This window comes from Mytilus trossulus, chromosome 7, assembly GCF_036588685.1.
Source record: "Mytilus trossulus isolate FHL-02 chromosome 7, PNRI_Mtr1.1.1.hap1, whole genome shotgun sequence".
NCBI lineage: Eukaryota > Metazoa > Mollusca > Bivalvia > Mytilida > Mytilidae > Mytilus > Mytilus trossulus.
This window is the reverse complement of record NC_086379.1, coordinates 18,579,439-18,604,525: the sequence shown is the minus strand read 5'-3', so window position 1 is coordinate 18,604,525 and position 25,087 is coordinate 18,579,439. Positions and strand designations below refer to the sequence as shown.

The window sequence follows — 25,087 nt, the reverse complement described above, 5'->3', positions numbered from 1 at the left end:
ATTCCAACACATATTACAGTCTTCCAGGGATGCCGTGCTATAAATTTCCCATATCTTTCAAATAGGCCCCCTATACCCCTGTCAACTTTCTGGTGAAGATGGTAAAAGCACAACATCTAAAATATATTTCCATAGCTATCAATATATAAATTATTATAGGTACAATATAAAATGTGGTAATGAAATTTAAATTTTATATATTTGTACGACTCTAAAGTGCGATGGTACTCTAAAGTACGATGGTCATACTAAAGTGCGATGGTATACGCTAAAGTACGATTGTGTCTCACACTAAAGTGAGATTGTTGTGTGTTCGCTAAAGTACAATGGTGTATCATGCTAAAGTGCGATGGACCAAAAGGGTAAGGTTCGAGGGCTCTACAAAAAACCCGTTGAAGAACACTCAATCTAAAAAATAATCCTTTTGTAAAATCTATTGTTATAAGGTGTATACCATATGTGAAAGGTAGTATACTTTAAAAGTATTCTTAAGTGAATGATTCTCAAAGATCGACCACGTCATAATTGCTAAAAAGATATTTTAGGTGTCACAGAAGATACAAAATTCGAATATTGTCGGAATATGTAACATTTAGTTGTTTAATTTAAATGAGAGAGAACGACGATGTTTGCCGAGCTTTATTTCGCCTTTTTTTGTAGCGACTACACATCCATGTTACATATTCCGGCAATGTACACTCTAATAATGTTTTATTAAACAATTTATAATTTACGCGTGTAATGTGTAATAATAAAAAATATGTACCTTTATTTTGCCGACGTTACTTTTTGATAAAGCGACAACATTTCAACGGGGACCACAAAATAAATTCCGACATAAACAGTGATTCAAATGCATCCGTTCGCTTTCAATAAAAGCAGGATACAGGATATTTATGTAACATGTTTTTTTTTATATATAAATTTCATTCTTAAAATCGATCGGTTGTTATTTCGAGGTAATTTGGTATTATTTTGGGCTTTCAAACTCAGATTTATTAGTGTTTAATTTTAAAACTTAGTATTATAATGCTCTATAATAGACAGGTTCTAAATTTTGTTTAAATTTACTTAGCTGCTTACCTATTAGTTTAAACTATTGTTTTATCCTTTGTATTCTTTCATACAAAATAGAATGTTGTTTTTGATTTGTCCAAGAAATTGAAGATTATATATTTCAAAAGACTTTCTAAAACATATATTTGCAAAACAGTTGTGTATATTTTCATTTTTATTCGATTGCTAAACAACGGAAAATGAAACAATTCAATGTTTTGTACCTGCTTTGTATGCTGTCTTTATAATACTGTTTTTTTTTGTCTATACCTAACAAAATATCAAACCATGGCCAATTGCAACCCGTACTAATAAATTCCTATTGATAATTCAATATATCTTGTTAAAAACTATAAATACAAGTGCAGCTGCTACTTATTGTACGAAAAATATTAATATTTAAATGCATCCGTATAACGAAAATGAAACACCATCACTACGTACTTTTAATTTCATTAAACCAGCAAAAAAGCACATTAAATATGCAGGACTCTAAAGTGCGATTGGGACGCTAAAGTACGATGGTCTCGCTAAAGTGCGATGGTCTGCGAAAGTATAGACGTTAAACTTGTATTTGGATTATGACGTTATCAGTCGTTTATACAAACTAAATACGAACACCCCGGAAGACAAATTACAAATATTTGATAAAGAACTTTTTAACCAAATGTCAATGACTTAATTAATTTAAACCTTACCGTGCTTTGTCTGCTTACGCAAAGGTGTTTTATTTTGGTAGCTGGAAGAACAACTTGTATCCTGCAGTCGACCGTTTTACTTTAGGCCCTATAGATTTTTTGACGCTTTGGACGCGAAAAATTTATAACGTTATGCTTTTTGTTTTACTATTTTCGGCAGTCTTACACTAAATTTTATTTATTCATTGATTTTTGAATTGAATTTGTAATTATTTAAATGATAAATCTTTTTGAAATTGTACAAAAAACAAATTTTAGGAAATGTTATATTTACATATATTTAAATGTGAAATGTTTTGTAGATATGTGTCTCATATGCCAATCTTATGACTGGGTAATGATTGTTTTAATTGATATTTTTATTATGTCATTGTATAATGATCAATCAGTATGTGACACAATAATAAGATAGAATTTATTACTCAATATCAATACATTTTTTAATAAATACATATCTCATATTTGTAGACTGAAAACAATAATCAATATGAGTTAAAGAATCTAATCACTTCGATAAACACAAGTTAGCAATAAGCGTCAATTTAAACTTAAAAACAGAATTCGTTCATTAAAAAGGAAAAGCTTAAATTCATAGATATAGGAAGATGTGGTGTGAGTGTCAATGAGACAACTCTCCATCCAAATAACAATTTTAAAAAAAGTAAACCATTATAGGTGTATTAGTATAAGTGTACAAAACAAAATGTTTAAGCTGTCGCTCCTTCAAGATACACTTCATGACATCAGCTAAGATGCACGGACCACATTGGCAAAAACGTCAGTACATATTGTCTCATCTGGAAATTTATCTCACAATTTGTTGCACACGTGGCAGTCATTTACTATTTATATCATTTATATAAAATTAATGTTTGGCATATGACTCACCACCAGCGCGATGTTATCGTTAAAACGCGAATTTAGGACTCCGAGTTTTTGAAAATATTTGAAACAGGAATTTAATGCATGTATGTCTTTTCAAAAGTCGCAGCATAAGCACAGTATTATTATTATTATTATTATTGTTATTATAATTCTATTAAATTCAGATTTTATTTACGGCACCCAGACAACATGAACTACAAAACAGCTTTCTACAATGTAATGTGAAAAGAGGACTTACCTTTAACAAAGCGCGTCTGACGCATGAAATTTATAACGTGTTGTTTTCATTCTTTGAAGAAACGATATACTCTCTTAAAATACATGATAGCCATAACAAGATTAATATTCGATTTTAAAAGCACGAAACAATGAGGATAGCGGTGTTCCTGTACCTGATATACCAGTGTTATTTCATCATCATGGTATGATCGTTGTTTACCAGAAAGGGTTACCGCTATCGTAGGTGATATCAAACATTGTTATTATCATACAAACATCTAGTTAAATATTTCTTTAAACACTCGAGTTACTATTATACTGTTGCATTCTCGGAATGAATAAATTAATAAATCAATCAATTTCTGATGTTGTCATAACATATTTTCAACGTATTCTATAGGAAAATACCTGGTACAAACGAGTTCGTTACTAAAACATGTGAACGCATGCGCCTACTTTATTTCTAAATAAACAGGAAAATTTTCATCACTAAAAGGTTTGACCTGCATTAAATCTGAAATTGGGTTCATAGACATCCGTGTACTTTAAAATATTACATTAGAAAATATTAATGCAAAATTGGATCCGTCCTATGAAATGTTCTTTTTAGTTTCAATGTTATAAATACTAGTATATACATATAAAACAACTTAAGTCAAATCTAGACAATACAGTACAATATACTTTATTTGGAAACACTCTGACACATATTTACATGTGCAACAAGAGGCCAAAGACAAAACAATATTCTGAATAGTGATTCAAACTAGTTCGAGTTGTCTTTTAAAGTGGTCCGAGTTGTCTTCAGATTGGTCCGAAATGTCTAAGTCCGAGTTGTCTGATTCCGACAACCTTACTTTGACTCAAAGGTGTTAAAATAATGTATTTACACCTACTGCATTCAATAGATTTGTAACTTTTCTCCTTTTTGTATTTGTTTAAAAAAGAAATCTGGGACCTGAAAAACTAACCTGGAGAGCCGTGGTAAAGTGTTTAGCGCATTGGACTACTAACACAAAGGTTCCTAGTTCGATCCCCGTTCCGGGGAGAAGTTTCAGGGACGGAATTTTCGGCTCTCCCTTGACACCATTTGCAAGTATGGTCTTGAGAAATGATGAAAGTTCGTTGGAAGGGGGCGATAAATGGCCTACCCGTGTCAAGAGAGAGCCATATCTCTTATACTTGAAAGACATCCTTGTAGACTTCGTAAAATAGCAAGCTTATGCCGCTACAAGGCAGCACTCGCACCCGCAAAGTGCAAAGGGAGTAATATAAGTTGCAATAACTTGTATCCCAATCTACTATAAATAAATATGTTTTAATTAACTAACTTGCAAAAATTTTGTTTACTTTACCTGTTTACTCATTATAAAAATCTGACGTTAATATTAAACAAAACAAGTTGTTTTCAGCGGTCTTTTTCACAAAGTCGCCTGCAACCGGCCCGGTATTTTTTCCCTATCATTTGCATTTTCCGAGTATTTTCGTACTTGAATTACCAAAACTATTTGTCGCTTTTTTATTATGTGACTCACACGGAGGGATAATGCAAAATAGTTGTTGATCGTGTCTGTCAAGGGCATACGGGAATCGGACCTGAACTGCCGATGAGTTTAAAATTAATCGTTCCAAGAGAGTCGATGCAGTTAAGAAAACAATTGTTAAAAAAATTGGAACCAGTCTATAGATTTTTGTATACTTTATATATTTGAATTTTCAACTACCAAGCGTCAACATTATACTTTATTTAGATAAAAAGTTCTAAAATCTAAATCTCTTTCAAGTCACAAGCTTTCGGAGTATTCAAAATAGTTCTTGTCACGTTTACATTTTCAAAAATATATCTTTTAACCACATCTATGAGTACGCGGGTCTGCCCTTGTGACGTAAATTTCAATACAGAAATATTGACTTTTCGTAAATAAAAAGATTTAAAAAGTTTTGTCTTTGCAGGTTAAAAAATAAACAATACCTAGTTTTACTGATTTGGTTATACGTTAAAAATTTTACTAATTTTTAATTAGGTCATCTCCATTTGTATTCATATATTTGCGTTCTTCTGGATGCATTCCAATTGTATATTGACCTCGGAAAAGGTCCGTTTTAATACATACTAGAACACATTTTTTTCTGCCGCAGAGCTAACCAGTCGTTGCAGCATCGACTACACAAGAGGGACGAAAGATACCAGAGGGACAATCAAAACCATAAATCGAAAAAAAAACTGACAACGCCAAGGCTTAAAATGAAAAGGACAAACAGACAAACAATAGAACACATGAAACAACATAATAAAATAAAGAAAAAATAACACGAACCCCACCAAAAACTAGGGGTGAACTCATGTGCTCCGGAAGGGTAAGCGGATCTGCTCCACATGTGGCACCCGTCGTGTTGCTTATGAGATAACAAATCCGGTAAATAGTCTAATTCGGTACAATTGTCTATTCTTGCCAGGGATATAACACATTATTTTCCGCAGTCGACGCGATCACACTTTCACGAGGCGGTTAAATATAATACAGATAACACCCTCTAATGTTCTTTTTAAACTCTAAGTACCGTCTAACTTATAATGGTTATTCAAACTTTATTTGACCAAAACGATTTTAAAACTCAACTGAAACTTAATCGGTATTTTATTTTATGCGACTGTTATATAAGTGAGAGGTTTAGCTAGCTATAAAACTTTTAATTCGCCATTTTCTACATAAAAAAGGCCTGTACCAAGTCAGCAACATGACAGTTGTAATCCATTCGTTCGATGTGTTTTAGCTTTTGATTTTGCCATTTGATTAGGGACTTATCGTTTTGAATTTTCCTCGGAGTTCGGTATTTTTGTTTTTTAACTTTTTCGTACGTGAAAATAGTCAACTTCCTTCTTTTTCTTCTGTTTTTTTTCAAATAAAATTAAAACTTGAATTCAGAGTTGTCCGAACCGTTTATTTGCATGTGTTAAAAACAATTATTAGGTCAAGAATTATTTGAACAATGTCCCTAATACAGAAAAATAAGTTAACAGTTTTGCACTTTTCTGGTACTGATCTAAACAAAACTATTTTAATCCCAATGTAATGGTCTTCAGTCAGGAACGTTCCCAGTGATTGTCTAATGTGTCTTAATATGTTTTTCGTGTTTCGACAAAAAGGTGTTGATGTTTAAATTTTTAATAGAAATTTTTTAAAGGGTAATGTATGGTTGTTGACGTCCGTAACTATACATGTATCTACTGTTAAACAGTTAATTTGATCCCATACGACAGGGCACACTTTTATATTCAAAGCATGACTTATCTTTCCTCAAATGATCACAAATACCATATTTCATTCGGCATAAAGTCGTTATTTCAGATCAGATAAAGCTGTTTTAACACACGTTGTATTTTAATTAAAGTACACGGATGTGCACCGGCTTGAATCGACATTAGAAAGATAACACACAATTTATAACGAAACAAATTTGATGTTTCATTACAATTACATTATATGTTATCTTAAAAAATCTCATACCGTAAAATCAGCTATAAAGTGCCCTGACATGACAAAATACAAATCAATCAACGAAAAGATGTGCAGGCACATACAAAATGTTGTTGAGTTAATTATGAGTGCAAAAGCACTCATTTACTAACCTAGGACAGATGTGTACAGCACAACATATAAAGACTGGACGATTCAATTTGTAAGGTCTTGACTCCTGAGATAGACATGACACACAGAAATCTAATAAAAAAGACCTTAAGAACCGATTAAAGAATACTCGCAGTAATTAAATGTAGTACATGGATATGGCTAAATTTTTTTAGGATCTTTTTGTTATTTAATTATTCAATTGTTTAGCTTCTTATACATTCTTGGCCTTCAAATATTTGGCTTTGAGCGTTCCAGATAAAGGTAAATCCAGAAAAAGCGCTTGCGACTAATGTCATTTATAACGTGTTGCTTTTAGTTTTTATTATAAAGCCAATTACAACAATTAAAATAAAATTTTAAGACTAAAATATCAAACTTTTAAAAATCGTATTACAGTGTCATGTTGATAACCTTTACCCCGTTAACAAATGGTTTTAATTAAAGGACCAATAATTCAACATAGTCCGTATCAATGACAACATCCCTGTAAAATAAGGTTGAGATATCCCTTTTGTGGTAAGTTGGTAGGATCACAAACTAACAGCCAAACCAAATGTTTGTATCTAAGAAAATATAATCAATGAATAAGGTAACGGATTTTCTGTTCCGGATTTGAACTTTACTTTTACACCCTTATTCAGTCAACCGTATGCATACTTTACAGGTTTAGAAATATCATACGTGTGTCTAGTGTGATAAAATAATCATTACATGGTATGATTAAACGATAAATTGTTATAATCAAGAGGTAAGGTATTGTATTTTATTTGTTATCGAAATATAATGTTAATTTCCTTGATCATATATTGACAATATTGTGTTATGATTTGAAGTTATAAAATAACGGATAGAGAGGAGACAAGTCTACATTGCAATGTCTTGTTTCTCCCTTTACAAATACATTAGTTCATCTATGAATATATTTATGGTCTACGATATCCCTGACAAAATGGTGAAAAAAAGAAGTTAAAATTTTGATTCTCTGTACTTTGTTTCATGTGTCTATTTACTTCAAAGTATAATCTAAATTCGCTTTATTAAAATATTGTATATGTTTACAGATTTCTTTCTTTTTGTGGTGTGTGAAATGATTTTGAGAAACCTATCAAAGTTATGTTTGGCTTGATAACATTTTGATATGAGCGTCGCTGATGAGTCTTGTGTAGACGAAACATGTGTCTGGCTTATTAAATTATAATCCTGGTACCTTTGATAACTATTTACACCTCTGGATCGATGCTACTGCTGGTGGACGTTTCGTCCCCGAGGGTATCACCAGCCCAGTAGTCAGCACTTCGGAGTTGACATGAGTATCAGTTATATGGTAATTTTTATGACTGTTACAAAACTTTAAAGATTTTCTTATTACAGTAATAGGTTACCTTAGCCGTATTCGGCCCAATTTGTTTTGAATTTTGGGTCCTCAATGCTCTTTAACTTTGTACTTGTTTGCCTTTATAATATTTTGATTTGAGCGTCACTGATGAGTCTTGAATAGACGAAACGCGCGTCTGGCGTACTTAATTAGAACTGATTGATGCAAAGGTATTGATAGATATTGATATACATGACTTTTAAATAATGACAAATTAAACAAAACATATTGGAATAATTAATGCAAAATACTTTCAATCAATGAAGTTAAACGTAAACTTTCACTGTCACAACAGAAAATAGTGTGATATATGTCAATAAGCTCATCATAGATACCAGGATTGAAATTTTGAACGTCAATGTCAAAAATTAGGTGATGATTTTCATTTTCTTGTGAATTGTAGATCTCAAATCGACACACGAAAAGTGTTTTGGATCAATTATACCATGTATACTGTAACGGTGTAAAGTTAATTCAATTTTGTTAATTATTACAAACAACAAAAAAAGTATATGTTGTAAATTTAATAGATTCACTAGCAGGTCTAGCCTTTTTTCTACTATAATAACAAAATTGTTTTAATACAAGAGCCTGTGATTTAGTGGTTGTCGTTTGTTGCGGTATAGCAAATCTGTTTGAAGTTCATTGATTTGTATATAAACGAGGTAATTGGCTTCCTTGATTGAAATGTTTCATATTTATCATGTCAATGACTTTTATAGCTGACAATGCAGTATAGGCTTTGTTCGAGGTAGTACGATTACCTGTATTTGCTAATTTCTATGTCATTTGGTCTCTAGTGGAGAGTTATCTCATTGACAATTAAACAATATCATCTAATTTTTATTATGTATAGTAATTGTAACTTTCTTTTCTTGTTAATTTATTTCATATACTAAGTTTTATCATTTCATTCTTTTTAATAACGTGTATACAGTGATTTTATGGAATAACATTTTCTTGTCTTGTCTGCCATTTCGTTATTCCAATGTTGGGAGTTATTTGTCTTTATTTCAAAAATATTGCCATACGGTTTTATTGTCCATATCTGACAACTTTTTTCTTTTTAATTCATTCTTATTGACTTTTCCTATTTATAAACTTGGAATTTTAACCGAGTTTTGTTTTTAAGGGAATCTATACAACTTCTTGGTATTGGTTTGTTTTAGTATTGATTATTTGCGACGGTCATCGAGTTCTGTTTTATTTGTAACTGTCGCGGCATCTTATTATCATCGATTTGAACGTTGTCATCAATTATTTCATTGATATTAGTGTTATCAAATCGAAGAGTTTTGACTAATCGATTACTGGAATAATCGTTCGACCGATTAACCGGTTAACCGGTAGTTTAAGTTTAAGTTTGAAAACCTTATCTATGAAACCCTACATACGTACTTTTTTATAATACGAGAAATTGCTGGTTGTCCTTGGGCATTATTCGGCTTGTCTGTGAGGTTCAATGCAAAGTTTGACTCTTAATAATCTAATACTGTCGTATCCACTACGGCGTTTGTAATAATTTCAGATTGAAAAGATAAACAAATTTCTTGATCTCGTCGAATTGAAAATGTCTGAAACTGATGATTCTTTCATTTTCCTTAATAAACAAATTATGTGGAGTGTTTCAATTGGAAAGGATTAAACGTGTTACTCGAACCATCAAGTGTACATTAATTACGTTCACGTTGATTTGCATTTCACAATTTTTGGGTATATAGTATGATAAAGCCTTGCACGAAAAAGGCTGCACATTTAGATTTAGGTCTACCCAATTTTAAATTAAAAAAAAATTAATGAAGGAAATCATTAAATTCAATTGGAGTACTGATTTAAAGTTACTGTTTAAAAAACATGTATGCTAATAATGTAAACTTTGATATTGCCCCGAGGTGATAGACAAGTTGTCTAAGTTCTAATGAAGTCTTCTAAACAAAGTTTGGAGACTTATTGTTTTTGGTTAGTTATGATTATTTTTATTCTTCTTCTTCCTCTTCTTCTTCCGCCACTTTAAAAATGAACTTGTCCGCAGCGGTTCACCTAAACGGCTTGTCAGATTTACTTAGGATTTTATAATATGTTAGACTAAAATGGTTAGGGGAGCCATCAATCATGTACATTGGGGTCTGTTAAGGGGTATTTTGAGGGGCATAAAGAGGGGAGAGGTTTACTATAGAACCCTATGGGATTTTATTTAAAAAAAAAATCAAATGATTATTTTTTGAAAACTGTATGTGATAAACAAATCGAGTCTTCAGAAATTATCACAGGACAAGAAAAAAAAAGAAAAAAAAGGGGTGAGTCCTTGGGGGGTATTCCCACTTCCTTCAATTTGAGAATGTGCAATTATCTTATGGGACACTTAAACAAATCAAATGAAATAAAAGGGAAGTCTCTGGGGTCACCCCAACCCCTCTAGTTTGAGAACTTGTCAACGGTCGAGATCCTCAGTCCTAAACCAAATATATTCTTGCATGGGACAATAAAACAAATCAAATGAAATAAAGGGAAAATCCATTGGGTTACCTCTAGATCCCCACCTCTAAACCATATATATTCCTGTATGGGAAAAGAAAATAGATCAAATGAAAGAAAAGGGAAGTCCATAGGGGTCACCCCACCCCATCTTGTTTGCGAAGTTGTAAATGGTCGAGATCCCCATCCCTAATCTATATATATTCTTGTATGGGACGAAAAAACAAATCAAACCAGATATAGGGGAATTCTATAGATAATAAAATATCGGACCATTGGAATGGCTAATAATGGGAGCTTGTTGAGGAGACTTCGTTACAGCATTCTTGTTAAATTTATATTTTTCGATTAACAAAAGCAATCAATATACTGGACACTAACTGATTTGTCAAAATAATGAACACGGCGATATTTTTTTTTAGATAGAACAAAATCATTAAACGATTTTTATACACATAAAGATTAAATCTATTAAAACTGTAAAAGTCCGGTTGACCGGTTAGCGTTTGTTGCATTCGATATTCGGTCCTTCCGACGGTTAATCGGTTAACCGGTTAATCGTTGACAACACTAAATTTAATATAGATGCGTTTGGTTCAATATACAACTTTCAAGTTCGATGCATTTCCGTCAAAAACTTTAAGTTACCCGTATACATCAGTCGTTATATTCCGCTGATCTACGATAACTTCATTTAACAAAACCTTTTTTATACCTAGTTAAAAAACAACATTATTTATAGTATTGAAGATGTTTACAAAACTTTTAAGTATACAAAAAAGTTCTCTATTGCTACCTTTTATATAACAACACTACAAACCAGATAAAGTCTGAAATGGCCTATATCTGTACTCGACTGTTCTGATTTTTACTCGACCAGTCTGAATTGGTCTGACATTTACTTGATCATACTCGACTGTAGTCTAAACCATACCAAACAGTCTGAAATTGTACTTGACCAGTTCTTAACCATTTTATACGAATCTGAATCATGCTCAACCTAGTCTGAACCATACTCGACCTAGTCTGAACCGTACTCGACCTAGTCTGAACCATACTCGACCTAGTCTGAACCATACTCGACCAAGTCTTAACAAACCTAGATCTATTCTTTGTATCTATCAACTAAATTTTATCAATTGAGGAAATATTTTTAATAAAAATGAAATTTTAACAACAACTTGAAATTAAAAATGTATTCAGTATAGTATTGAAAATAAAATTTCACAATAATCAATCATAATATAACTTCAACACAATATTAATCATCACTTACATAATAATATATATCAACTTTAAAATATAAATAAAACAAGCTGATCAAAAAATATAAAAAAATAATTTTGACTAATATTTTCAATATTATTAAAAATTTTATGAATATTTCGGAAGTATGTTATGGTAACTGGACTATTTTTCACCATTAACTTAAGCATAGTATAGATTTATGGTGTTAATAATGCAGTGAATGTTGCTTTTTTTTATTAAGATATAAATAAAATAGTGTATAAAACAACTTAACAAAATTAAAAAAATGAGACCTTAGTTGTTTTGTTTTATTAAACCAAGAATTTATTATAATCATGATAATAGAATTTCCATAGTAATCCTTGATAACCTTTTTAAAAAAATCACTTTAATATGGTCTAATTACCTCAGTACATGTATGTTTTACATGTAAAATGAAAGTCCTATTTTCTTAAATTCGTGTATTACTTATCTAGTATATTTGAAAGGCTTTGTTATTTAAGTTAAACAGGATGTTGCAAATTTAAATAAATGTTATTTAGAATTTAATACATCTGACCAGGTGTGATTTTATTTATGACTTTGCCCCAAGCAGAGGTTATACTCTATATTTTACCACTAGTCAGAAAAACAATTTTATTTAATTTTATTCCTTTTTGATATAAATTATATATTATATATTTTTTTTATCATAAATATAATAAATACTTTAAGGTTAAATACTTTATAAATTTTGTTGGCTGTTGTTATATATTTCAGTTAAAGAGAAATGTATTTTAATAGTTAAAAAAATAGAGGTTATTTGGTCTAGTATGGGTCAGACTGGTCGAGTATTGTTCAGACCTTTGGTTAAGTATGATTTAGACTGGAAAAAAGGTCGAGTACAGGTCGAGAATGGGTTAAGACTTTTTAGACTGGTCAAGTAATAGTTCAGACTATTTTCAACGGCAAAGATAAGGGTAAAGTACGATTCAGTACAGTCGAGTATGGTTCAGACTGGGATTGAGTAATGTCAAGTAAAAGTCAGACCAATTCAGACTGGTCGGGTAAAAATCAGTACAGTCGAGTACAGATATAGGCCATTTCAGACTTTAATTGTTGTAGTGTAATAGAATTACAATTTTCTAAAAACATAACGGTTTTTTTCCGTATAATATTTTGTCCTTTATATTTCGTTTAATTATTGATCCAGAACAAATCAATTTTGTGAATGTACTTTCACACTTTGGGGTATAACATGTTTACCTTTGGTATAATCATAAAATCAGAGAAAAACCGATGTGAAACCTTTTGATATCGGTATAACTCCATTTTATCATATATTGTTTTACGCATTTTTAGATATCTAAAATAAAACTAAGTGTATCTAGAATTAAAAAAAAAGCTATTAACTTAATTAATGAAGCATCATTTAGATAGGTATTAAAATGTGGTACAAATGTCTGACACTTCTGTATTATGATAGTAAATTTTCGTTTCACTGCTTTATAAAGCATGTAAATGTCTACCCGTTTGAGCACTTCATATTTAAATATAGTTTACATTTTCATATCTTTTTTTTAATCTGATTAGTAGTATTCATGCTAGACAATTACATAGTTATAATTGTTTAATTTCATAATATCTTTCGTCTCATTTTTACGTTATCAAATCCTTGGATATGAAATCCAAGTATTATTTTATCAAAAAAACATATTATAATATGTAAAATCTATCATAATATTCGTAAGTTATGATTTTTTAACAGACTTTTAAATAACATTGCATAAGTAGCATGAAGGAGTATCATATATTTCCCTGCTTTTCTATATCTGTTTACATGGTCATATATATTGCAGCATTTAACGCTTTTATATTTTGATAATATTATATTGTTCTTAAATTTTCATATGTATATCTTCAATTTGGATAGCAATTCATTTTGGATGTATGAATACGTAACCACTGTGGTAATTACTTAACCTTCGCCAAATTTGAAATATTAGTCTTATACTAGTTGAAATCATTTCATAATTCATAGTTGACACTGTTATTTCTCATGTTTCCGTTATATATTACACTTGAAATATTTCTACGCAGTCTTTCTTGAAATAACTTTACTTTCGTCACCGATGAAATAAAAGAATTGTACCAGATCATGTCGCAGATAAGTATTCTTTTTAGAAACATGTGTAGGCAATCTTTGTTATAAATGCTTAACTTACCTTTTTTTTTAATTTTAGAAGTCTGCAAGCGTTGTTCAGTTTTTAAATGTATTACTGTAATGATTATATCAATTAAATCAGAATAGATTCATATGATTCATTTTACATAATTCTAATCATACTGATCAAGTATATCTGTCATCCGAAATATTTATAAAGACCTGCATTCATTTAAATCAAATATTTATACGTATTAGATTCTTATATTTAATGTTCCTTTTGTTTAAATGTTGGTGCTGTTTTGTAGACTTTTTAGGCGTAAATATATATAATGTAAATGTTACAGTAAATTTGTATAATCAGTGATAATGTAGAAACCCTGAAATTTTTCAGGGATCATGTAGAATCACTGGCTTGTTTAGGGATTATATATAATCTAAAAAAAATTCAGGGATTATGTATAATCACTCGAAAAAACGTTACAGATGATACATAATAACTGAAATGAAGGAATAGTTTTATTTATAAAGAAAATGAACAAAAGTCAAATAATTTATTCTATAAAATCATATTAAAAAACATCATTATAAACACAAATTGTAAATATATCAAAATAAGAACCCCATTTTTTTTAATATTAGGCACACTATATTAAAATAATCATGCTGCTTCACATCTGTTTCTATCACATTATCTACATTTTAAAAAAACCCTTTCCTTCACATGTGGAATCAAATTTTTCGACACACCTTATAAAAATAAAGTGTTCAATAAAACATCTCAAGGTATCCCGAAAAAAAGAGAAAAAAAGGGAATTAGCAACCTCAAACCTGTTCGAGCAAAATACCATTTTTTGTGGCCAGGCAATAATCTTTTTCAGACTTTTTGTGAACAATTGCCAATGATTAACTTTTTGGGGTTTCCCTTTCCTTTTTTCCCTGCGGAATTGTTATTAGAATATAAACCCAAATTCCAGCTTCCTCTAAATTTTGTTCTATTTAATAATCCTTACTAGTTCTACCCCATGACATTTAGATGCGTAAGTTCTCTCAGTTTGAATTTTCTAGTTCATTTGACATAAAAAAAAAAACACAAAAAAAACACAAAAAACACATGTCTAATAATCCTTTTTACCAAAAATAACATGCTCTGTGGACTTACAATTAGAACATGAATATCCATTTGACGCTTAAACAAACAATACATGTATTAAAGTTATCGCTATAAAGGGAATGTTGATTATTAATAATTTTGAAGTCTTCAACTTTATCTCGAAACCTTGTGTTGGTTATATCTTTAAGATTATCCTCTGTGTTTAAAAGCAAAATTATTTCATCTGGCAAGGAATATGAAAGAAAAAAAATTGTCTATATTATTATTTATTTTTTAACAAAGGATCCTTAAATTATTGATAATCCCTGAAATCATATTAGGGAATATGTAGAATAATTATTAAAATATTCAGTGATTATGTAAATCACTGGTCATTTTCAGGGATTATACATAATTACTAATGATTCCAATGATTCTACATATTCCCTGAAAAATCAGGGATTCTACATAATCCCTTATTATACAAATTCACTGTAACATATATACGATCAATTTTTCAATAAAAACCGTATAAGTACAAAGTTATTAGAAAAAGAAAATGAAAATGAATATATATCGTCGTTGATTGGAAAATAGTTCACATATGAACAATGTAGATAATGCGAACGTTATTATAATATAACAATTAATATGCATTTTTTTATTTTCTTATATATACCCTGAAAAAAACCATACATGATTATTATAAACATGATTCTCTTGATTATCTTATCAGTTAGTCAGTTTTTATTTATAAAATTTTGATTTGAATGAATGCAGATTTTTAAAAGATTTCATTTTATGTTAACAGAGTTATGATTACTTTTGCACACTATAATTCATTGTTTTTAATTATCAAAGAAAATCAAACAGATGAAAATGCAGTTCACAGTATTTAAATTTTCATATTTTGTGTAACTAAATTGTCTTTGAACAAAATACATGGGAACTCCCATTAAAGTATTAAAAAAAAATCATTTCAGTTCTTTTCATTAATTAGTATATATATAAAAAAAATCCTAAGTTGTCGATAATACTTAAATTTTAAACACTACCTGTATTAAAATATGATTATAAGAAATCAAGATAATAAATTGAAAATAAAATAAAAGGAGAAACCTATATGACAGGCATTGATAATTAATAAAGAATGATTATTGTGTCCCAGGAATTTCACAAACGAAATAAATGTGTTCTAGTGAACAGATTATGGTGTTCTATCTGTTTATAGATAAAACTATCATTATTTCAAAAGGGTCAATTTTATTATTCATACAATTTTAAGGGTCAAATAATAACTCTCATCACACCCTCGAATTATATCATTGCCAAAGAAGCGAACAAGTTAATAAAGTTATCGTTTGTTACTGTATGAAACTAATTACCAACGAAACATTTATTAGCTCCTTTCCCTGTAAAAAGCTTTGATATGCTACTTTAATGTTCATTAAGCTTTTATAGGCATATCATCAAAATTTATTTGGCCTTAACGATCATTTTGTTTCTGGAAAAACTCTAATGTTTTTTTTCGCAATTGTGTCATTCATAAAGAAGTTCTCTGAGTATACTAATGTTTCTTATATCCACATACCGTGGGGCTAAGATTTCAATTGTTTAAACAGCACATTTTCGGTAATGCAAATATACATAATATTTATCTCGAAAATTTCTTAGATGACTTTTTTTTTTCTTTTTCAGTGGTCATGTTTTTAACGCAATTATTTGAAGAAAGACTTTCTGGGACTTTTAATAAATATGGACAACTTATAGCGAGAAATCCTATTTCAGCAATAATGTTTTCAATTATGCTAAATGGGCTCTTGGCTATAAATATTTTGTGGATGAGGTTCAACAATGAGTTGACAGTGTATGCTCCAAGTAATAGCCAGGCGTATAAAGACAGCGCGTTGGTCAGAAATTATTTTCCCGATTATACTGGTACAAATTTCTATGAACAAAGCTTGCTTGACCTTGGCAGGTATGGGAGTATAATAATAAAATCAAAAAACGATGGAAATTTATTAAACGAAATGTTTCAATCAAATATACAAACAATTATTAAAACGGTAGAAGAAATTTCAATCGCCCATGAAGATCAAACGTATTTATATCAAAGCTTGTGTGCACGTCGTAATAATACTTGTGTTGCCAGTCATTCAGTAATATTTTCTGACTATTTTTGGAAACAGGTTGCATTCGGAAATGTCACCTTTCCGGAATTTGTAACAGAAGATGGTAGGAAAGAACTTTTAGACCAAACACTTGGTGGTGTTTTAACAAATGCAGATGGACTTATAATATCTGTTTTAGCTTTGAAAATAAATTTTTACCTAAGGCAAGACAGATATTTAAGTAATGTGCTAGCAAAAAAGTGGGAACAGAAATTCATAGACATATTGCAGGGTTTTGTGTCCAATGAAGACGATAAAAATATAAGTATTGCATTTGCTAATTCAGACTCTCTTGGCAAAGAACTAGATGCCAATACTGGTGGTGATATTAAATATTTTTCTTTAACGTTTACGTTGATGATTACATACGCCTCTTTCGTGGCAGCTGGTGGTAACTGCGTATCGAATACTGGACATTTAGGTCGTGCAGGAGTGGTTGCTAGTGGTTTGTCGATATTGGGCGCTTTGGGACTTGGTAGTGCTTTACAGGTTGAATTTGTAAACATCGTTGGAGTTATGCCATTTCTCATTATTGGTATGCATACATATGAAAAACTTACACAATAAAACTCATCATAGATGCCAGGATTACAAATTTTGTACGTCAAAACCGCGTTTTGTCATCAAATAACTCATCAATGAAATCGAATCCCCCCAAAAAAGCGGAGGGAGTGCTCAAAATTCTACAAGATTTTAATTCATAATAAGTAAAATAACACAAAAACCGAAAACCAACAAAAAACAAAACGGAAATATTTAAACAAATGACAAATTAAATGCTAAAGCACATTAAACGAATGGAAAACAACTGACATATTCCTGATTTGGTATAGGCATTTTCTTATTTAGAAAGTGGTGAATTAAACCTGGTTTTATAGCTTGCTAAATTTCGCAATATGAAATCCTACACAATCTGTATTAAGAAATATATATATATGTGTGAACAGTGTATAATTTGATTTTTGTTCTTACACCTTCCATATTTATTTCTTTATATTATATGCCCAAAAAAAGTAAATAGGGGATGAAATTAAATGTAAAAAAACACTTGGGGCATGAATTTTCAGGTAAAGTAGTGATTTGGTCAGTTTGAAAAGGTAAACAAATAATGTTTCTGAAGCTGTCAAACTGAATTACAGACCGACATTTAAAATTACTTATATTCGGTTACAGCCAATACACTTGCTATAATTTTGGTATAATTTTTCTATAAAAATCGTCGTTAAAAAACGCAGGTGCTTTTTTTTTAATTTGCGTTTTTTACGAAATTACTGTGTTCTCGGGCCAGTTGATTCATTTTGGACAAAATGGTAATGTTGTTTCAGAATTATAAAATGAAAAAAAAAATAACTCAAATTATTTCTTGTTCATAATCAACCAAAATTCTTTAAGGGACTGCTGCAAACCTTTTCAAGGTGGAATCGGTACTGTTACTTATCGTTTTTATCCATTTAGGTATTGGTGTGGATGATATGTTTATTCTGATGTCAGGACTTGCATCTGCACCTAAAGACAAATCAGCTGAGGAACGTGTTGGAAGAACTATACAATCAAGTGGAGTAGCTATCACAATCACATCACTGACAAATGTAACAGCGTTTGCTGCGGGGATGTTGTCAACATTTCAAAGCGTCCGAAATTTCTGTTTTTACACTGGTAACTTGCACTTTATCTTTGGAATAGTTTAATTTATGCAATATACCATCGAAATAAAAATGTTGACAACATGGTAATTAAGCATGAATCGAGGCAAATGTGGAATATTTTATGCGAACATATAAAAAACAAACCCTACGAAAATGTTTTAAGAAAGTATTTGTAATTTTGTTATGAATATCGCATGAAATAAAATAATAATAGTAGAAACATCCTTGAGATGTCATGTCAATAAAAATCAGTTGATCCCTCGATACGATTTGTAATTAGATCGTTGTGGTGACGTCAGCCTATTCATTAACCGTGGATTCTTTTTTTCTTTTTCTAGAATCAACGCTTCCTACATCTGTCGCTGAAATGGACTCACCAGATTATATTCTATTGTGTTCTATGTGTGCCTTATTTCATTAAGTTTGAATTGAAATATTTACTGATTTCTGTTCACTAATGGAATTATTTTAAAAACTTCCCTTTATTTTATGTAATGTATATATGCCTTTACCGGGAATCGGACCCGTCCATGAATTCTGTTACGTGTTTCTGATATCAACATATAGACGAAACCTCTGGGCTACCAATCGGTCACGATAAGAATGTCTATTTTTATCCAACGCAATCATAGGGTTGAACGTAGTTTTCAATTTAGACTTGTTTATATTTTTTCGTTTGGGCTTGTATCATATTTTCCCTCCGGTTTATATGATCCATTCATCCTATTGACTCTTGAAATACAAGAGTCTATCTAACAATGAGGGTAAATTATATATGGCCTTCCAAATACCGTTTCGATCCCTAACATCACTGAAGAGACATTTATTGTCGAAATCTGGATCTGGTGTACAAAAAAAAAATATTGACCTTATGTTTGTGGCATAAAATCTTGGCCACTAGTTTTCTGTTTAGTATTAAAGTTATATTAAAATCCATTTTGTTACATCTTGTGATCAATTTTATTTGGCAATCGCCAATGGCAGTCAGCAGGATTAAAGAACATCAGTTGTTCGACCTGTTAGTCAAATGCGTTTTGTTATATAAATATACTTTTTCACTTTTTTGGTCTTTTGGAAAAAGTAGTTTGTGCTGTATTTAGACCCTTCTACAACGAAATTCGTTTTACATGCACACGTATAAAAATTGCGGTTTTTAGCCAACGCAATCATAGGTTTGAACGTAGTTTTCAATTTAAACTTGTTTATAATTGAATATATGATATGTATCGGTACAACGGAAACACTGGACATAAAAGGCAAACACATAGTATGAGTTGGTAGCCTTGAGGTTTCATGGTCAAGATAAATGAATTAAAGGTAAGAACTTGTCTGTTTAGGTTCGAATCCCAGAATTCTGATTGTTGTCCCTATTCTCAAATTTTTCAGTTTTTGTTCTTGTTTTGTATTTTATTTTGGATATTTTGTGCAATAAAAGCGAGTTTGGTCATTTATTATCGGATTATTGTTGGCTATTCCACATATTTGTCCATTTTTCTTTTATAAAATAAAATTAATATAATATGATTTCATCTGTTTGACTACATAATTTGTCTGTTACCTTTCCTCGTCAGTTTTTAATCTAGCGGCGTACTACAGTACATGATATATAAGGCATGGAGATGTTATATATATTTTTTTTCTGTGTCGGGTTGTTGTCCCTTTGACACATTCTCCATCTCAACTTTCAATTTTAATAGAAATAAGTTTGAATATATTTTATTTTGTAAAAAACAGATAATATGCAGATGCCTGATCATATGAAGGTCTTACAGGACAGACGTATTGTGTTATGATATATATTTTTTTTTAACCATTTGATTGTGATATTTAATTTATTGTAATGGATCGTTTGACACGATAGCATGGTTATTTAAACTCACTTACAATACCTTCTAATTAAGAATAGGCGTTGATTTTTAAAAGACATTAAGACAATAGTTATAGTTATAGATGCAATGGATAAGTGTTGATTCATGAAACACAAACCATTCGTCCTCCGGGCTCATGGTTTCTTTTTCAAGAATCAACGCTTATCCATGTATATCACTGATACATACATTATGCTTCGCGTTCACTGCGAAAGACCAGTATTTTCACTCTATTTTTTAAATTGAAACTGATAAATGTCAAGTTGTTTTCAATTTAAGATGGGAACTTCTTACACTAAAATGTGAATATAACTCTTTCAAAATAACACGACAAAACGGCACATAACGGATATCTAAAACAAAAATATGACGAGAAAGCGAAACGGTTGTAAATTGGCACCTTAATGAAATGCTCGTTTTTAGTTGGTAACCCGAATATATTTTCTATCAATCGATTAATGACTTTGAACAGCGGTTAACTACTGTTGCCTTATCTGGGTAAGAACTTAACATTTAGGAGTTAACCCATATGATGGTTGTTTCAAAGTCAGAATATCATTTCCGGATAGGATAACATATATTAGTGACTGTTAAGCTCGTTAAGAACCAGATTTATTCTAACTTTCTCATTTTTATGTAGTGAGGGCATGCTATTATTTAATAAAAAAAAATACATTTTATTTCTATACCTGACAGTTTCGGTATTTGATGTTAGAAAAGACCCTATTTCAGGGTCAAGGTATTTATAACAAAAAGGATAAGACGCAAACACTTTAACATATGACCATGCTATTGTCCTGAATGTGCATGTAATGTTTGCCGCGTAAATTAAAAACCAGAAATCAGTTAACTTAAATATCTGTAATTTCTTCCATTAAGCCGTTTATCATTATTATTTCAGGTTTGGCTGTGCTACTGTGTTATGTCAATCAGATGACGTTTTTATCATTATTATTTCAGGTTTGGCTGTGCTACTGTGTTATGTCAATCAGATGACGTTTTTATCATTATTATTTCAGGTTTGGCTGTGCTACTGTGTTATGTCAATCAGATGACGTTTTCATCATTATTATTTCAGGTTTGGCTGTGCTACTGTGTTATGTCAATCAGATGACGTTTTTCCTAGGTTGTATGAGCATACATGAACGAAGAGTTGCAGCTCTAAGACATTGCATAACATGTCTCCCAACAAAAACAAAAGACGAAATAAGTAATGAAGGAGGAAGTTGTTTAAAAAAAGCATGCTGTACTGGATCGCAAACTTTCTCAAGGAGCGAGCAAGAAAGTTTTCTTCAGAAGTTTCCATCTATTGCATTTCCAAAATTAGTCTTATGGCTTCCGTTTAAAATATTAGTATTAGTAGCTTTTTTTGTCTATTTGGGATTCTCTACATGGGGAGTTGTTCACTTAAGGCAGGGTCTCCTTCTTCGAAATTTGGTGTCTAAATCATCATATTACCATTCATATAGTATCTGGGATTTCGACCATTTCCCTTCAACATTTATGATTTCCTTGGTTTTTCCCTCAAAAATTAATTATAAATCAAGCAAAATTCAAAATGCATTAAAAAATATATTGACTGAAATAAAAAATGATCACGACATAAGTACTGAAAACGAAATTAATTGGCTAAGCTCATATACATCATCAAATATATATAACAATTCTTCCGAGCAATCATTTTGCATGAATTTAAAGGTATATATACAGAATTCAGCGCTCTTAAATGATGTTATATTTAGTGATAACTGTACAATTTCCCATTCTAGAGTCCACATGATAACAAATGATATCAAAGATTCATATATGCAAGGACAGTTGATGTTGAGGATAAGAAAAATTACTGAAAAATTGGATTTCAGAATAATTTCTTTCTCGCCTGCTTTTATTTATTTTGAGCAATACGTCGCCGTTCTTCCGAATACAATACGGACTGTTGGTATAGCAGCGGTTGTTGTTCTTATTGTAACTAGTATATTCCTATCAAACCCACTAGTGATTGTGTTTGTTACCTTGTCAATGGCATTTATTATGCTGGGAATTTTCGGTTTCATGCATTTATGGGGACTATCTTTAAGTGCAATCACTATGATTCATATAATAATGAGTGTCGGATTTTCTGTCGATTATACAACACATATGTGTCATGCTTTTTTAATCGTTGATGGTGAAAACAGAAATGAACGAGTAAATGAAGCATTCATTCTGTCTGGTGGCCCAATATTTAATGGGGCCATGTCCTCCTTGGCTGGGGTAATCATGCTCGCATTTTCTGAATCTTACGTTTTTATTTCTTTTTTTAAAGTAATGGTTCTTGTGATTTTGTTCGGTCTTGGCCAGGCAATTTTTTTTCTACCTGTTATTTTGTCACTAATTGGGCCTAGCAAAACTTCGATGCCTGAAAAGAAAACAATATTTACAAAAGAAAAACTTGCAAATGTAAATGACGGATACTCTTCAAATGACACCCGTATATAACATAAAGAAGTTATTATATCCACTTATAATATTCAATCAATCTTATGAAAAATACCTTCTTTTGAATCCTTGAACTATATCCTTTATATTGATATCAGGCTTCTTAGGTTCACAATGCAAGTTGATTGGTGATTGAGACATAACTGATTACTCGAATGAAATATAATATGTTTTAGTTAATTTTTTTTTTATCTTAGAAAAATTTTGTATACATTTATCAATCATATTTTCCACAGAAGATTGATTTGTGAGGACAATGATGTACTTTGATTAATTAGATCGTTGAATAGTTAGGTTTTTCTTTTTGTATGCACATTTGACGTTATGTTATCGCTTTGTATAGCTTTAAGATTTCCTGATTTTCTAGCTCTTTTCAACGAATGAATAAAGAACACAATCTATTGGAAATATTTCACGTCATTCATTCGAAAAGTGAAGCGTAGGCATTACATTTATGAGCTAGTATTCACACTTCATCGGTGCTTTTCTTTTTTTATATAAAGTGTTTCTTTAATTCTATATATTTATCTTAAATTTATGGAAAATGGTTGATAATCTCCGTTAAATCGATTTCTGTTATCTCAATGTCTTATGTCTTAGATCGATTATCATTATAACAGACATATTGTATTAAACACTCTTTTATAAAGCGTTAATGATTGCCTGATGGTTTTAGTGTTGCTGCCTTTGATAAATTTCTCCATTAAGCAGTAGTCAAAGCTACTCTTCACAATTAATCAGATGTTTTCTGACATAGTTCGATGTGAAAATATGAGTTTACCCCATATCTATATACCAAATATAATGATCATATAATATTACAAAATTACCGATGACAATAAAGTAATTATAGTTCTGCAATAAATCATACATTTCGATGTTGTTTTGTTTTTTGATAATTCCAATTTGTTTATAAAAGCTTTACATTCTGTATTGTATATTCCAAATAACTGTGTATTAACAAAATACTATTGTAAAACGGATAAAATATATCAATCATTAAACAATTTCATAATTGTTTTATTGTTTTATTTCCTTATATCTTTATTTACTTACTCTTACTTATTTGTACAAAACAACGCTCCAAAAAATTGATAATAACGGGCAGATCTGCGTATTTGTAGGTACTCTTCATTTTTAAGACATATGCGCATGAAAGATTGCACCACTTAGAAAAGTTTGTTTTCTCTTATTTTTGAGTGTAAATTCACATTGCGATAAGACGCGTCACGGTATTTGTCTATCCCAAATTCATGTATTTGGTTTTGATGTTATATTTGTTATTCTCGTGGCATTTTGTCTGATGCTTGGTCCGTTTCTGTGTGTGTTACATTTTAGTGTTGTGTCGTTGTTCTCCTCTTATATTTAATGCGTTTCCCTCGGTTTTAGTTTGTTACCCCGATTTTGTTTTTTGTCCACGGATTTATGAATTTTGAACAGCGGTATACTACTGTTGCCTTTACTGGCAACCATTTTCCCACTTTTATTTAGTTAAAGTATGCAGTTAACCGATATTTCTTTACCTAATCAAAGTATAAAGAAAGAACTACGGAGGTAAAATTGATGGAAACCGCATGGAGTTATACCAATTGTATGAGAAAACAGATATATGGTAAATATGTCTTTCTTTACAATTTCAAACAGGTCTTTTTCATTAAGGGCAGGCGTGTGTCATTTGTTGGTGACCTACATACATCAATAATAACCCTGACAAAGAATGTAAACGGTGTGTTTACCTCAATATTATTGCAAAATAATTAACCTTTCATCCACGTTATCTATACTTCGAAAATGGTAACCCTTACAAAACTGAAATGTTTGCTGCAAATATGTAGCAAAATTGCTGCCAGTTTGCTTCAAACAAATGGCTTGTTTGCATGAACACTTTGAATAATGTTTGCAGTTGTTGCAGCTAGCTGCCAACATCCTGCAAACATTGCTGTTTTTTGCTACAAGCTTGCGTCAAGTTTGCAGAAACAATTGAGTTTGCAGTAAGATTGCAGGAAAATAGAATGTAAGGAATGTTCGCAGCTAGATTGCAGAAATCTTTGATAATTCTATATGTTTGCAAGATCATTGCAAATAATACATGACTGAACA

At 30.8% G+C, this 25,087-nt stretch overlaps 1 protein-coding gene across 3 annotated transcripts; it reads left to right on the top strand.

Annotated features, from left to right (window-relative positions):
* The first annotated feature begins 7,141 nt into the window (after positions 1-7,141).
* On the top strand, positions 7,142-23,563 carry LOC134724750 (patched domain-containing protein 3-like). Of its 3 annotated transcripts, none has more exons than XM_063587962.1 (4): positions 7,142-7,238; positions 16,523-17,530; positions 18,451-18,651; positions 21,588-23,563. In XM_063587962.1, the coding sequence occupies exons 2-4, from the start codon at positions 16,528-16,530 to the stop codon at positions 22,985-22,987; spliced, it is 2,604 nt and encodes an 867-aa protein (XP_063444032.1). In that variant the 5' UTR covers positions 7,142-7,238; positions 16,523-16,527; the 3' UTR covers positions 22,988-23,563. The 3 variants fall into 3 exon arrangements, with proteins under 3 accessions (XP_063444032.1, XP_063444033.1, XP_063444034.1); XM_063587963.1 differs by lacking the exon at positions 21,588-23,563 and adding an exon at positions 21,411-21,543; XM_063587964.1 differs by lacking the exon at positions 21,588-23,563 and adding an exon at positions 18,980-20,568.
* Positions 23,564-25,087: the final 1,524 nt, after the last annotated feature.